The following is a 16,689-nucleotide window of genomic DNA, read 5'->3' on the forward strand; positions in this document are numbered from 1 at the left end:
TTCTGTCTCCTGTCTCTTCTCCTCTCTCCTTCTCTACTTCTCTCCTCTCTCTTCTCCTGTCTCCTGTCTCCTCTCTCCTGTCTCCTCTCTCTTCTCCTGTCTCCTGTCTCCTCTCTCTTCTCCTGTCTCCTGTCTCCTCTCTCTTCTCCTGTCTCCTGTCTCCTCTCTCTTCTCCTCTCCCCTGTCTCCTGTCTCCTGTCTCCTCTCTCTTCTCCTCTCCCCTGTCTCCTGTCTCCTGTCTCTTCTCCTGTCTCCTGTCTCCTGTCTCCTCTCTCTTATCCTCTCTCCTGTCTCCTCTCTCCTCTCTCCTCTCTCTCCTCCTCTCTCCTGTCTCCCCTCTCTTCTCTCTTCTCCTGTCTCCTGTCTCCTCTCTCTTATCCTCTCTCCTGTCTCCTGTCTCCTCTCTCCTCTCTCTCCTCCTCTCTCCTGTCTCCTCTCTCTTCTCTCTTCTCTCTTCTCCTCTCTCCTGTCTCCTCTCTCCTCTCTCTTCTCTCCCTCCTTCTCTCCTCTCTTCTGTCTCCTGTCTTCTCTCTCTTCTCCTCTCTCCTCCCTCCTTTCTCCTCCCTCCTCCCTCCTGTCTTCTGTCTCCTCTCTCCTGTCTCCTCATCTCTCCTCTCTCCTCTCCTATCTCTCCAATCTCTCCTCTCTTCCCTCCTTCCCTCCTTCTCTCCTCTCTCTCTTCTGTCTCCTTCTCTCCTTCTCTCCTTCTCTCCTTCTCTCCTTCTCTCCTCTCTCCTCAGCCTATCTTCAGTCAGTCCAGGCCACTATGATCCTCGCCACCATCTTGTGCTGCGTCAGCTTCTTCGTCTTCATCCTCCAGCTCTTCAGACTCAACCAGGGCGAGAGATTCGTCTTCACCGCCATCATCCAGCTCCTGGCCTGTGAGTGACACACTGAGTTCACTTTTCCACTCAGTGTTTGGGAACAGAAGTTTTCCTTGTTCTTGTGCCAACATAACCACCATCTTCTCCTCTCCTCTCTCCTCGTAGCTTTATGCGTGATGATCGCTGCCTCCATCTACACGGCGCAGAAGGAGAGCTTCCACGTGACCAGCCTTCAACAAGGCTCCTACGGCTCCTCCTACATCCTGGCCTGGATCAGCTTCCCCATGACGCTCATCAGTGGCCTCATGTACCTGGTGCTCCGGAAACGCAAATAGATGCTGACGCTCGATGACAGTTATAGGAACACACGGACAGTAAAACAAGAGACGTTTAGTTTACCCTGCAAACATGCAAACATGTCTCTGTCACTGCTGGGTTTTAGACCATCAGAGGTCAAAATCTGCATCAACCAATCAGCAATAAGTTCACATCTCAGGTTCAGAACATGATGAAAGCTTTTAAAGATGTATTTTAATTCACTCTACAAACTCAAATATTCACACAAACTTCTCACTCCTGGTTGATGATGTTCTCAGGGAGTGTGATGAGGATGCAGTCTTTGCTTTTTGAAGCAATCTGTCACTGGAAACATCTGAGAAACACGCTGTGCCTGTAACATTTAGAGTATGAGACGCACTTTTTAACACTTATTTGCATCCTATAAACAAGTGCAACCAACATACCTGCAGAAAATACAGAGAGGGGTGCTTTACATAATACTTTAATCAGAGGATGGAGCTGAAATCTGTCTGTATGTTTGTCACGGACATGCCCTGCAATCATCACCAGTGCATCCAACCTGACATTCACTAGCAAGGACCACGCCACACGAGAATATAAGTTTGAACATGTAATGATTTATTGTGCGTCGTATAGCCCAGCAGATGGAGACTCAGGATGGGGATTACGTCTCAGCATTATCCTAGCCGGAGCTGATCTTGATCCCAGGCAGTACCTGGAATTAGACAAGGGCACAAAAGAGCGTTGAGTAGTAAGGGGTAAGAAAAAAGGGCAATTGAAGCAGAGCAAGGTGAGGGAGGGCGGGTTGAAGAGCAACAGACGAACGGTTGAGTAGTCTTGCTACGTTTAAGTAGGCTTGTCAGGTGATTGAGGGTGTGGTTTAGGCGTGGTCCTGCTCCCGAATTGAAGTGAACACCTTAACTTCATTAGTTGAAAATAGGCTCTAAAGCATGCTGGGAAAGAGCAAATATGATGCTACTTCTTAACAGCTTTCCCCCTCGTTAGGTCATCATCATGCATTTAAATAAATAAGTCTGGATCTAACTGTATCGTCAATCTCATGTTATCATGTGTGCAAAACTGTCTTGATACCACCGTGGACCTGTGGCAGTATGCGATAGCTCCTCTGGGCAATAGTCTAGTTAAGTTTGAGTCGCAGTGGAAGGAAGTGGGAACTGCATGCATGCTCATCCTCCTTTGTCTATGCTTGCAGCTTTAGAACATTACAGTGAAAATGGCGGACACCAGCGTTAGTAGCAAGGGATGAGAACGGAGAGATAGTTTTTAGATTTTGGATGCTCCAGCGTCTTTTGAATCTGGCATGTGGGAACATTTCAGTTTCAAGAAACAAGACAGGAAGAAAACCTGATGGACGTTGAGGATATCATTAATATGAGAAGCCACTCGGCAAATCATCACCCTGAAAAGACAGATTTTGATATTGTTACATCCCTGCTCTTATTTGATTAAACACTCCTCAGTCGAATACATCTTTCTCCCTCAGAGAACCTCCCCTGAACAAACTGCGTTCCAAATAATGCTGCGACTCATACTCCAGATTTTACTCCACACTAGTTCACAGTTTGAAAATCAATCAATCACTTTCGTCTCGTCTTCTTGCTGCACTTTCTGAGAACAAACATCAACCACTCTGCTCACACAGCACATGAGAAACATTCACTCTCATAAATGTCTCCATCCTGGTTCAATGTCCCGTCTCCTACAAAGAAACCTTCTCCTCAGAACGGACAGAAGACGAAGAGGAAAGATTTCTTACCTGGACTCACCTTGGACTTCATAAAGGGTCCATGCATTTTGTTTTTGTGAAGCTTTAGTTTGAATAATTCATTGTGTACATATTCGCTAAGTATGTATAGTTCACTTCACTTCTCAACAACTATTTCTAAAAACTAGACTTTTGTTTTAACCGTAGCATGTAGGAAGGAAGGAAGGAAGGAAGGAAGGAAGGAAGGAAGGAGGAGGTATCATTTGTAGGATTTAACCCTTTGTTTGTAGTCTTGTGTTACTGACTTGTGTTTTAATGGTGAAAGGAACCAATGATGTGCTGTGATATTTCAGATGACGACATAGAAACATGCAAACTTGAATTAAGGACGAGCTTTTCTTTGTTTTGTTTTTTATTGTAGTGTTTTTTTTTCTCCATCACGTCAGAAAAGTAGTTATTTATTGTTATAAACCACTGTCGTGCATCGTAGCATCATGTGATGGGGGTTGTATGAAGTAATGAAGTCTGGTCGGGCTGATGTTCATGTGGTCTGTTACCCAAACATGACCCTCCTGTGCTTCGGCATGTAACAGCCATGAGACCTCGTCTAAAGAAGTCCTACATGTATCTCACTCTGTCACCTGTAATGAAGATTCAGGGATACAGCATGGAAAATTAGAGATTATCTCAATGAAGATACTTGAAAATAGTCAAAACAAGATACTGGAGGTCAGGATTGTGATATTTGTGGTGCATACGTTGTGAAAAGTTATCATCTAAGGAGTGTTTCTCTGTATAATAAGCCTGTTTGCATGCTCATGTTTGTCTTTCTGCAGAATCCTTTAACTTAAATCAAAATTAAAAGTAAGTTGTTGAAAAGGAGATTATTTTTAATAACAGGAGATCTGTAATAATTGATGGAAATCACTTTGAAGAGTTGATTTGTCAGATATACTCTTGATTTAGAATGGTTTGTGGTTGTGAGTTTTTTATGTTCATGTATTTTTGCTGAACCGTAGTTTATTAAGATCAACATGAATAACTTCATCAGCAGCAGATCGTCTGTTGTGAAGTAAGTGGAGCAAAAATGTGTTGTTTTTATTTTTTATTATGCAGTTGACATTTTTTTTAATGCATACTAAAGTATTAATTCCACATTCATCAAGAGTCTTGTGATGCTGCATGTTGGAGGAAAGTTCAAAAGTTCAATTTCTAAAGAACTGAAACCAAAAAAGGCGTTTTGTTTTCTCTGCACAGGATTCATGTCTGTGTGTTTTAAATGAGAGTGTCTGTGCTCCTTTCTTTGACTCATTTGTTCTAATTTAATCACAACATGCTTCTTATTCAGACCTCTGTTTCCACATCAGTGGCAGTTCTGTGATTTATAGATTTTCCTGTGTTTTTACACGCTCACATGTATCCATGTGAAATGTTTGTCAGTTATTGACACCCAGTGGACAGAAAAAAAACAACATATTTGGTTTGTGAGCTTTTTATTTGTTTCCTGTCAAAATTAATGAACTTGTTTCTGCATCATAGAGCCAGATAATTTATATTCAAGTCACAGGAAGTAACCTCCAACATCTGCATTACTGTACAGGTGCTTTTTATCCGGTTTCCCCATCAGATGTAAATCTTATTAAATGTATTTTTCAAGAAATAAACTTTTAATGTATGTGCCAGTCACGCATCCATCTTTACTTCTTACTTTTTAAAGCTAACATGTTACAGTGATTTTAAATGAAGTTTCAAAATATTTAAATTTATAACAGGCATTATATTTGACAGCTTGGACCTCAAAGACTTTAAGTGCTAAAGTTTTCAGACAGTTATAAAGAGTTTTGCATTTTAGCTAATAACTCTCAACACTTAAATCATGGTATGCAAAAATTAAATCCACTTTCTAGGTGATTTTTAAAGAGTTATTATCAAACATAAAGTCATGTACCAGTGCTCCATTCACCACATCAAATTCCTTGTGTGTGCGAGCTCACTTGGCAATAAAGATTTCTTTATTCTTGATCTTAAGAGAAGATAAAATTATTTGTTTAAATCATACTGCTTCACAATAAGTAGAAGTTTCTTTTCACTTTCACACCAACAAGACAGTAAGGACAATAAATATAGAAACCTAAAAACTAACCTTCAATATTCTAAATAAAGTAAAAATACTGTATGTACAAAGAAAGCTATAGTAGTACTTTTAAGACATGAATAAGTTGAATTAGCCTCAGCCAGAGAGCAAATTTTAGTGGATGAGTATGATAATAAAATATGTTATAGAATAAATTACAATATTGCACATGGTTGTTGAGATATTGCACTAGAAATCAAAATACTTATATTAGTATTCTTCAATAATTTATTTTATTCAGTCGTTAATATTATTCCAGTTGTCTGTCCTCCTTTTTGCAACATTATTGTATATTCACAGTATTAATCATAGACTGTATAAATGGTCTTAATGAGTTCTAGATCAACAAAGACAGAAATGTGGATCTATTTTGTAGATGGTGCTTTTATTTTGAAGGAATCGAACCGGAAGTTGTAGTTGCACTAACGGTAAGTACAGGAAATGACCCGGAAGTGCTTTGCAAAGGAAATGAAAGGAAGCCTGCGACCCACTCAAGTCACACAACAAACTTTCCCCTCATTTAAACCATGATTTAAGGCTCTGCAGAGCTCCAGACCTCCGTGAGACAGGCAGACAGGCAGCTAGCTTACCTGCCTGCTAACGGTGCTTCTTTTTGGACCCTGGAGACCCCCACAGGTAGACCTCAGGTAGCCCTACTGTCAGCTAACCCTCCTGAGGAGATGGTTTTATATTTACTAACATGAGAAGACTGCTGACTTCTCCTTCTCCTTAGTATCTGTAATGTTTTTAGCTAAGAGGAAGCTGAATGCTAAAGTTAGCTGTGTTCTGATGAAAGCTACTTTCTCTCTGGATTTTCTTCACTCATTGTTTTTTTTTGCAGCTTATCAATCAAAGTGCTGAGAAATCTTCACAGTTTGTCACATTAATGAACACAGCATAAATATATGATCACAATATTTGACCTCTCAACCCTGAGCGTGACGTCATGTGGGACTGTGGTAAACAAAACAAAAGGAAAAAAATGTGATTTTTTTTTTTTTATTTGTATTTTCCATTTTTAAATTGAGTAAAAAATTATGAAAAGGTCTTGATATTTATTTTTACTTTTTAAATTATTATTATTTTTTTTAGATTATTATTTTTTTTTTTTCTACTTTTTTCTGGCATTTTCAGGCAAAAGAAAAAATAATCATGAAGGCAGTAAAAACATATGCATGAATAATAATTATTGTTTTTTCTGCAGGTCTTTTTGTGTCCTCCTTGATCATCAGACAACTTCATCACCGCAGCTTCTCACATGTTGTAGGGGCGAGGTGAGTTAGTCTTTGTGTTTGACATATTACAGCTGATCTATTGCACTGTGCTCAGCTTGTTATCATTAGGATAACAGTACATGTGATAAGTTCTACATGCTTTGTCAACAAGAGACCAGCCCAGAGACATTGTGTGTGTGTGTGTGTTTGGCATCATTATCTAATTTATGTTACCCAAATATTTTTAAAAGCAAACTCAAGACTTACCTTTTTAGTCTTGCTCAAATTTATTTATTTATTTATTTATTTATTTATTATCTAGCTCAAATTATAGTCACTTTTATTCTATTTTGATTTATTTATGTACTTATTTATTTATTTTTTTAAAGTATGGCTTATTTTATTTTAATGGTTTAATATTTTAGTGTTTTATTATCTTAGAAATTTATTTTATTTTGGTGATTTTAATTTCCTGTGTTGAGTTTTAACATCTTATTTTACCTCTAGTGTTTCCTCATTAAGATATCATGAGTGTTTCCTCAGTTCCTTCTGCAATTAATTTTTTATTGTATTTATTTATTTATTTATCTATTTTATTTTTATTGTCTTTATTATTATTTTTGCATATATTGTGTTCTTAACCTCAGGATTGTGGGGTGGTTTGGGGCCAGGCTCAGGTTGGGATTAGGATTGGGGGTCCTTGTTTATATCTTTTTCTTAATTGATTCTATTTTAAGTTGTTTTTATGTCCAGCACTTTGTGTTGTATGAAAAGTGCTTTCTAAATAAAGTCTGATTTCTTGATAATATTACTTGGGTTATTACAAAATAAACAGTGGGTCTTTACAGCCTTCTAATTGTCCCCCTCCTCCTCTTATCTCCCGCTCTTGCAGGTTCAGTAAAGCATGGCGGATGCTAAGAGTAAATCGAAGCCTTCGTCCAAATCAAAGAAACGTAAAGCTGCGTCTCCGAGCGTCACAGGGATAAGGCCGGACGGTCGAATCAAGATTGGAAAAGCGATTTCAAGGTGGAACACTCTGAAAGCAACGATGGGACTGAAAAGTAACACAGAGATGGCCCTGCATCTTCTGCATGTGTGAGTTGACCTCTCACAGCTTCTTGTGTTGTTGACTTTCAGCGGCCAACAGTTTGAATGATCTCATCGTGTCCTGCTGATTGTGTGTCTGCACCTTCCTCTGCTCTGTCGCTGTACTCGTGTCTCCATAAGGCCTTCTTTACTTTGCATGCTTCATAAGACCTTTAATCATGAGTGTGAGAATCACTATGAGCTCTCTGAACAGTGCGGTGAGGTCACACTGACATTTATTTTGCGAGTCTGACCTGGTGGCTGTGTTTGACAGAAATCTTCTGACCTTCGAGGTGCGTCAGTCACACAGTTCAGCTGTCAAACTTTGTAAACCATCAAGATGACGTCTGAGACCTCCGACGTCATCAGTCGAGTGACATTCTGCCTTTGACACGCTCCGACACTTTGCATGGAGTGCGTTCACTGAAGTGAAACGAGCGTCAGAGCTTCAGTATCATCCACCCTCTCCTCTCAGGGAGACTCTGGGTTCACTTTGCAGGCCTCCTAACCTTCATGTCTATTCAGAGCAGATCTTCACCTTCTGTCTGTGTGTGTGTGTGTGTGAATGGAAGCAGCATTGGCAGGTTACCCTCCAGGTCAGCATCCTCTGGATCCAGTGATGAAAGGATGAAGTTTTCACAATCTGAAGTAAGAATCCAAATCAGAGCAAGTCATGTGGATGTGCTCACATCTCCATCGTACGCCTGCATGTGTAGTTTATTATGTGTGTGTGTGTGTGTGTGTGTGTGTGTGTGTGTGTGTGTGTGTGTGTGCAGGTGCAGACTCTGATCCAGCAGGAGGTTCAAACTGCAGAGAAAAAGAAAGAGACCAAGCTGCAGAGTGTGATGGAGAGCATCCAGCAGCTGGATCATGAGGTGGACTACGAGAGCTCCATCAAGAAACTGGAGGTCGGTGAAAATCTCAAGTTTAGTGTTTCCACTTCTCCTTAAACCCTTTAATCTGTACGGACTCCATCATAACTTCCCTCTTCACTCGACACATTTACTGCCTGCTTTGTTCTTTTCTTTAATTTCCTTCCCTTCTTACTGAATCCCTTCATTTCATAATTACATGGGGCTGTTTGAAAATCAGTCTCCTGGCCTTCTCGGTTCCCTCTCCTGCCTCGGCTCTCTCCTGCTTGATCTGAAAAGCATCCATCCTGCAGCCGTCCAGCGTCCTCCTTTGTTTGATATGTTCATAACTCTTAAAGATAAAGAAGCTGAATGCATCAAATCTTCACTGGGTGTTCTTCTCTCTCTCTCTCAGTATAAGATCAACAAACTGACGAGGAGAGCAGGAGCAGCTTTCACTCACATATCCACGACAGAGGACGTTGGAATCATCAGGTGTGTGGAGCGGGGGTCAGAGTTCATCAGATTCATTCACACTCAGTTATTCCTGACGTTTAATTTGATGTCTGATTCTGCAGGTCACGCTCTGAGGCTGAGACCATGGACGCTGCAACACAGAGTAAGAGCTCAGCATCAGAAATACTTTATGTATCCCAGAGGGAAATTCAGTCATCACAGTTGCTCTAAACACAATAAGTTATACAAATACAATAACAAGCTTTAAGGAGCCTAGGACTCCTTAACATGTATACACAGGTTCTTTAAAATCAGGTTTGAGCAGAGTCACAAAGAGGTCAGACTCAGATTTATTAAAAAGACAAAAATAAAACCCCTCAGCCCCAAAGTCTTTAGGATGGTCCCACTCCTTAGCCGTCCTCCTGAAGCTGGTCGTCATCGTCTTCCACAGTCCCTTAAGGAAGGTAAAACCACAGTCAGACACTTCCAACTTAAATTGATTCCTCTGACCCAAATCAGTCCAGTCACAATTCAACCAACCATATAAGGATTAGTAAGGAATAACACACACACACACGCTCTGAGCACAGCAGCTTCACTAGGATCCTTACATTCTTATGTTCAATTGTTAAATCAAAAAAACCACACTACACTGCATGCACAATTATTAGGCACGTGAGTATTTTTGTGAATATGTTAAAAACTATGTTAACAGTCGTTCTCAAATTTGTCAAGAAGTCAGATAGTGAATATATGTCTTCAACTGTGTGGCTTTTCAAAGTACGTCGGCTGTGTTTTCAAATAAATGCAGAATCTGCAGAAATGAGCGTGCCAAATTATAATGCAAGTTGGTGATAAGAGCATATAACTTGTGAAAATTAAGAACTAGGCACCATTTTTAAATATTCTGTTGATTGAAAATAATAATATTTACTACACCTGTTTTCAAACTTCAACAAAAACAACTGTTTTCTTTACATTTGTATACAAAATAAAACTGTGAATGTCTTTGAAACATTTCAAATCTAAAGCGTTTCTCAAATGTCCAATATAACCTCCTTTCTTTCAGTGAGGGTCAGAGGTCAGAGGTCACTGGTAAACTGATTTAGAGAGGTTTCTGCTGACTTCTCTGCTGACTCTGTGAGCTGCACCTTGTATGGCTTTCCAAAGATTCTCTTTGAGCTGTATTTCTTGCCATTACTGTAAATTATCTCCTTTATTATCGACCACAAGTTCTCAGTCGGGTTGAGATCGGGTGAGCAGGCAGGCCAGTTTGTGCCTAATAATTGTGCATGCAGTGTATTGTTAGGTTGTAGACTAGGGTCTGGGAATAATGTCTATTTAGTTCTAAAAACACACCAGCATTAAAGAGCAAACCACCATAAAAGGCCTTAAAAAAACCCTTAAAATCAACTAAAACCCACAAAGATAAAAGAACGAAACAGGGGTGCAAAGCTGTGCAGAAGTCCTTCAACCCTTTTAAAACAGTGCCCAAGAAACAGAGTTTGATAGAACATCATGTGAGGGTATTTCACTGAGAGAGGGGTGCATCGTGATCACACCCCTCTGCCAACCAGTGTCACTTTCCCTCAAGTCCGTACACTTCAGACTGTATCACCAGACTGTAACAGGCTGCATGCACGGTTGGCACATGTGCACAGGATGGAATATTTATATTTATATTATTTATACTAATGAATATTTGCATGTGTGTGTGTGGAACTACAAAAGTCAATGAATGCATTTCTCTTCCTCAGCAGACGTATGGAGTCCAGGCTGGGCGGCTGAGAGAGGAAAGAGTTTAAAAATGATGGTAAACATGAAGTCCATGTTTCTGTGTTTCTAAAATCACCCTTTAAAAAATCCGGTGTCTCTCTGTGTGTAAACATGGAGGTTAAAGCTCATCCACCCTTTCTCTGCAGGAGAACACAAAAGAGGTTCTGAAGAGGATCCAAGCAGAGAAGGAAGGTGAGCCGGTTTAAAGTTAGACGTGTTTAATGTGTTTAATGTGTTTAATGTAGCCTCTGTTGTCCTTTCAGCGTGAAGAGAGACAAAGTGACACAGTAATCTGTTCTAATGACCCACATTAAGCTCTCAGAGTCAGTCAGAACATGAATAAATAACCACCGCTCCTCTTCTTTCACTCCTTCCTGTCCCTTTCTCCCGTCCTTGTCATGGTGGATAATTCGTGTTAAGCTCTGACGGCTGCCGTGAAAGATTTAAGTGAAGAGCTCCCTCCTCCTGTTCTCACTCCGTATGACTCTTCTCCCAGTCAGGTAGGAAGCTTCACAAAGAACTACAAGCTGCTCGAGCAAACAAAGACTGCTTCAGTGTTTCTTTAACTTCTGCCGTCTTGAGTTCATCCCAGTCGTTTGTTTCTGCTGTGAATCTTTGCAGAGGGAGTCGGAGGAGGCCGTTGAGTTTGTGCAGTTTGAGCAGCAGAATGCCGGGAGGGTGAAGATGGAACGATTATCTCCTGTGGAGAGTAACGGCTCCAAACACACACACTCAGAGCAGGTAACACGCTAACACACAGAACACCTTCACATGACCGTTTATAGATCAGACTAACTTCTCCTCACTCCTCTCCTAACCCAAGGACAACCTGCAGTATCCTCCTCTACCTGCCACCACCTTCCCCTCCACCCTGAGCATGGCAGCGACCTCCTACAACATCCCACAGAGAGTGCACGTCCGGCTGGCCCTCATCAGGAACCCGCCCGGCCTCTCGGTGCTTTGGAACGTGGAGGAGGAAGACCCGTGTGCTCCACCCATGAAGAAGTACAGGTAAGACGCTGCTGCAGAGGGCGAGGGAGGGTTAGACACAATACACAGATTGACAGAGAGAGACTCGAAATGAAGGGTGTGTTCAATCAATCAATCAATCAATCAATCAATCAATCAATAGATAAATAAATTAAATGAAATGACATAAATAAAAAGTGACTAAAATTTTAACTAGATAATAAATGAATAAATGAATAAATAAATAATTAAATAAATAAAATAAAATAAAAGTGACTAACATTTGAAGTAGATAATAAATGAATAAATAAAACAATAAATAAATAAATAAATAAAACAATAAATAAATAAATAAAACAATAAATAAATAAAACAATAAATAAAACAATAAATAAATAAATAAAACAATAAATAAAACAATAAATAAATAAATAAATAAAATAAAAGTGACTAACATTTGAAGTAGATAATAAATGAATAAATAAATAAATAAAACAATAAATAAATAAATAAATAAATAAAACAATAAATAAATAAATAAAACAATAAACAAATAAAACAATAAATAAAACAATAAATAAATAAATAAATAAATAAATAAATAAATAAATAAATAAAATAAAAGTGACTAAAGTTTGAACTAGATAATAAATAAATAAATAAAACAATAAATAAATAAATAAATAAAACAATAAATAAATAAATAAATAAAACAATAAATAAAACAATAAATAAATAAATAAATAAAATAAAAGTGACTAACATTTGAACTAGATCATAAATAAATAAATAGATAAATAAATAAATAAAGTAAGGTGAGATAAAACTGTTATAAGAATAAAACTCAGTTAAAAGCAAGACTAAAAAGACTAAATGATAGAGGTATCTACATTGCATCATTTTTTAGCTCTATTTGGAGGACAAAGCTAGCCTGCTGCTCAATTCACAAGAAAGAATAAAAACAGACACCAAGGTAAACGCAAGATCGATTCAATGGCAACACAATAAGCAGAATAAAAGAGTAAAAATATTAAATAATTGAGTAAAGACAGTAAGGGAAAACAAGAAACAATAAGAGCGGTGTAGTTGTGCACCAAGTGAAGACAAAAGAGTTCATTAGAGTTCATGAAATGTTAATAAATACCTGTAGACTCTGTCAGCGGGGAATTCTGAATTAAAGTGTTCATTCATTTAGAATAGGGAAATAGTTTTAAAGCTGGAAGAGTTTCATGAACTAAACCCTGAATGTTGTGGTCACCTGAGGCCGCTGGAGATCCAGGGGCTGACAACATCTGGCTCTAACGGATTAGTTCTGCCATCATCACTCTGCTCCTCCACCGCCTCCTGCTGCACCGCTGCTGTTCATGAACATCACCACCAGATGGCAGCAGAGTTCAGAAATCAAACATGTGTTCTCCCTCTCTCTGCAGGATCTACATCACCATGGAGAAAGTTAAAGGCAGCGGCGTTTTCAGCGACTGGAACGTCCTCGGAGAGGTGCAGGCCGACCGTCTGCCCATGTGCGTCCTGATCAGCAAGTACAAGCCCGGACACAAGCTGTGTGTGGCCGTGGTGGGCGAGGACAAGTTCAGCAGGTTTGGACCCTACAGTGAGATTGTGACTGCTGCCTTACCTGACTAACTCCAGGTGAAGGGGAGGAGACACAAGCTGTTACCTGAAGGTTTGATTCATGCCACGCACTCGTTTAAAGTCCCTCTGTTGTTTTAAAGAGGTTGACATGAAGTATTTTGGAGGACAGAATGGGATCGGACCATACAAGTGTTACTGCCTCCGTGGTGCCCTGAAGTCAGATGTGAATCACCTGTTTGTTTATTCTGCCTCCACTGTTACAAAAAAAGTACTGGTATTTTTTTAAGAAGATAATAAATCTGTTTTTATTTAAATGTAATCTCTCTCCCATTTTTCAGTTCGGACTCTTGTGAGTTTTAAAAACTTAAACATGAAGCTTCAACACATCTGTGTTTCTGCACAGTTTCATAAAATGATCAAACACACTGCAGAAACTCAAATCTTAAAGAGTGTATCAGTCTCATTTATACCCAAAATGTTTCATTACACTTCATAAAAGTCAAGTCTACCTGAAAAGCCCAGAAATAAAACATCTAATGAGATGTGACATGAGCTAAAAACCAGTCCTGATTGCTTGTAATGAGAAGAAATATCAGAGAATGCAGAAAGCTGAATTTTCTTGATACTCATGGAGAGCAAGTCAGAGCTTTATAATAAGACTAATTCTGGACTTTCCTGAGTTTAGTGTCCGTATAAAAAATCAAGCTACTTATCAACGTGACTCACATCGAGTCTCTCAGCCGGATGCATCCCTCATAAACGTCTTTAGACCATCATTAAATATCTGATGAGGATATTTTGAAATCTTAATAAAAACTAAACTAGTTTGCATTCCCAGGAACTCCCTCTGTGTTTCAACAGCTGTGTAAACTCCACAAACACTGACACGTTCAGCTGAAGGTCTCCAGCTTACAGGGTCACTTTGAAAACCGGAACACCGGGAGGAGAGACGCATTCACGGTGGGCTGAGAGAAGACTACTGTTACAAGCTGCTAAATCAAGAGAATCACAGCTTCTTCTTTTGAAAAGTACACACATACAAAAAAGATAGAACAAATAAAAACTAATGAAAGAAAGAGAAATCAAGAGAATCACAGATGTGTGTGATGTTATTGTGGACGGAGGGAGGAATAAAAACACTGAGGTTAATCTACCAATCAGACACGTTCAGGATTGCAGGCCCCGCCCCCTGAAAGTCCCAGGACCTTTGAAAAGTACTACCCCCTAGCAGGGGCTTTTTAGGGGGGAGATTATCTACCCTGAACTAAATATAGACCCTGGGTCCACCAGTCGAAACACACATAGTTCTCCTAAATAGGAACATTTTTAACCCTTGAAGAATTGTATGCAGTCTTTGATCCTCATCCTTGTGTTGCAGGTAATTGAGTGCAATGAAACACAGGTATGACCCTGATTAACCCCTGGATGTGAGGTCACTTGTGATAGTATAGCTTTGGAGGATCTTTGATTTTAACCTCAGTTTGGTGAGCTGGAAAAAGTCCTTGATGTTATCCCTGTGCATGCGGCCTGATTTGAACCCCTGAATTTCATTTCATTTATTATTTAAAAGGACCGTGCATATTAATTAACACTTCTGTAAATATGCCAGAGTTAGCCAAAAGGCTAGTTTACATCTGTAGTCCTTGCCAGATGTTAAAAAGATCAAGATTAAACAAAGATAAAATAGAGGTAAAATGAAATCAAAATAAGAAGGTAGAGGAGAAAACCAAAACACAAACAACAAACAACAAAGAGAAGAAAAATGTGAGGTAATAAGTTATAATGATACAAGGGATCTACCAATCAGACACGTTCAGCATTGCAGGCCCCGCCCCCCAAAAGTCCCAGGATCTTTGAAAAGTACTACCTCAACTAGAAGGGGCTTTTTAGAGGGGAGATTATCTACCCCTGAACTAAATTTAGACCCTGGGTCCACCGGTTGAAACGCATATAGTTCCTGGGTAAAGTTCCTCCAGTTGAAAAACGCCTATATTGCCAATTTGAAGTTGCATTTTTGGGGCATTTTCACCTTTTATTGGATAGCACAGCTGAAGAGAGACAGGATATGTGGAGAGCAGAGAGCAGGGGAGACATGCAGGAAATCGTCAGGGCCAAGAGTCAAACTAATGGCTGTTGCAATGAGATCTATAATATCTGTATATGGGGCAAGCTAAAACCTTAAACTGCCCCAATTGGATTTATTGTGGATGCAGGATGGACATGTTGCAAACACAGATATCATATAGAACCAGCAGAGCAGCAGCTAGACGATGGAGCAGTGAGTTCTAGCTGATCTGCTTTCATTAAAGCCTCATGTGAGGAGTTTTTTAGCTGGTTATGAAAGACAGAAATTTACATAGATGCCTTCAAGACTGACTATTCTTACATTGAAGCCTGTGAGCACTGTGAGGGGGAAGGTGTCAGACATGAGGATCGACAGCACGCTGAATAACAAGCTTTTTGAGTGATTGGTCTGACAGTTTAAAGAAACACTGAATGCATGAACAGGAGGACCCTCAGCAGAGAGAGACGTATCATCACTAATGCTTCTGATAACTTCATGTCGTTATCACCCAACAGGACGGTCTCCTGCTCGTCTCAGATCGTGTCTTTGGAGTTCCTCTCCCTCCTGCAGGCTGGAACACATCACTCAGCTGAGACAGAGCGTGTACCAGTTTAGTCCGCTTCAGTCAGGCTCATTTTGATATTACGCCGTGTACGGAGGAGTGGGAGCTGAACTGTAAAGGGAGTCATTAGACCCACAATGAACGCTCGCTTCCATGCATCAGCATTCGTCTTTGCACTGTGTGTGTGTCTCCCTTCCAGCAGCAGGACACAGCGGAGACACACAGCTGAGTGATTGGCCTCCTAAGACCACTTAAAAAACACACACCCCTCATTCCCACTGACACACACACCACGGGTCACACACGGCGTCCTAATTAGAGCTGACAGCGGAGGGAGAGGGAGCTTATGAAAAGGAGGCGAGGAAAAGATGGTGCAGAGAAGCCTGATGGAAAAAAAGAAAAGGAGAGGTGGAGCGGAGATGTGATTAGGGAGCAAATGTGTTCTTTAAAGTTTGAAAGTGAAGTGTCTGCAGAACAGTGACCTGCTTCTCCAGTCCCCTTCCTCTTGTAAAAAGGGAAAGTGTTTCAGGAATGTTAATGCTCTCACAAAGGGGTGCAGGAGAGTGATCCTCTTGTCATCTCAATTCTGGGAGATTTTACACTTAACTCCGCTCCATTAAACTCTTAAATATATAGAAAACTCTGAACCTCTTAATATTCTCCACACCTCGTCTTGTTCTGCATTGAACTCTGCAGCTCGGCTGGTACCTGTATTTCCTCTCGTAGGAGAGAGAGAGCACGGATATAACCAGGATGATGGATGCAGACATGGCATGCTTACAAGAGGGAGCATGTTCACAGTTTTTAAGGCCAATATAAAACATGAAACATGCAGGTTCACTCGGAGGCAAGCAAGGACTGCATTAGGACTCAGATAGCTAGAGTCTACAGAGTGTATTCAGTTTAGCATAACGTGTGTTCACCTGCATGTACGGTCACACGCCGTCAGCTACAACTCCTGCCAGGATAGAGAAACTACAGATCAATCAGACTTTATTTATACAATGACATTGTAACACAAAGCTCTGTACATAAAAACAACTTCAATAGAATAATAAGAAAAGATATAAAAACGAGACCCAGCCTAATCCCAACCCGACCCAAACCCATCCCACAATCCTAAACTTAAGAGCACA

General features: G+C 40.1%; 2 protein-coding genes across 3 annotated transcripts; both read left to right on the forward strand.

Annotated features, from left to right (window-relative positions):
- Positions 1-694: 694 nt before the first annotated feature.
- emp2 (epithelial membrane protein 2) lies at positions 695-1,690 on the forward strand (the record flags this gene model as incomplete). The annotated part of the gene is made up of 2 exons (XM_034712152.1): positions 695-881; positions 990-1,690. Coding segments are annotated over 2 exons (357 nt in total), but the record flags the coding sequence as incomplete, so codon positions are not given.
- Positions 1,691-5,414: 3,724 nt separating this feature from the next.
- On the forward strand, positions 5,415-13,245 carry LOC117832776. Of its 2 annotated transcripts, none has more exons than XM_034712040.1 (13): positions 5,415-5,631; positions 6,189-6,257; positions 7,089-7,293; positions 7,860-7,932; positions 8,061-8,192; positions 8,551-8,630; positions 8,714-8,754; positions 10,349-10,404; positions 10,514-10,559; positions 10,788-10,867; positions 10,989-11,108; positions 11,191-11,378; positions 12,767-13,245. In XM_034712040.1, exons 3-13 carry the CDS (start codon positions 7,103-7,105, stop codon positions 12,975-12,977), a joined length of 1,218 nt encoding a protein of 405 aa, XP_034567931.1. In that variant the 5' UTR covers positions 5,415-5,631; positions 6,189-6,257; positions 7,089-7,102; the 3' UTR covers positions 12,978-13,245. The 2 variants fall into 2 exon arrangements, with proteins under 2 accessions (XP_034567931.1, XP_034567930.1); XM_034712039.1 differs by having other exon boundaries at positions 5,415-5,620.
- The last annotated feature ends 3,444 nt before the right edge of the window (positions 13,246-16,689 follow it).

The sequence above is a fragment of the Notolabrus celidotus genome, chromosome 20, assembly GCF_009762535.1.
Source record: "Notolabrus celidotus isolate fNotCel1 chromosome 20, fNotCel1.pri, whole genome shotgun sequence".
NCBI lineage: Eukaryota > Metazoa > Chordata > Actinopteri > Labriformes > Labridae > Notolabrus > Notolabrus celidotus.

Excerpts from the sequence above, each read along its gene's own strand:
- LOC117832776 (XM_034712040.1), top strand. The coding sequence starts at position 7,103 with ATGGCGGATGCTAAGAGTAAATCGAAGCCTTCGTCCAAATCAAAGAAA. Across the intron at positions 7,933-8,060 it reads TGAAGTTTTCACAATCTGAA|GTGCAGACTCTGATCCAGCA; the intron begins GTAAGAATCCAA and ends GTGTGTGTGCAG. Across the intron at positions 10,405-10,513 it reads GAAAGAGTTTAAAAATGATG|GAGAACACAAAAGAGGTTCT; the intron begins GTAAACATGAAG and ends CTTTCTCTGCAG.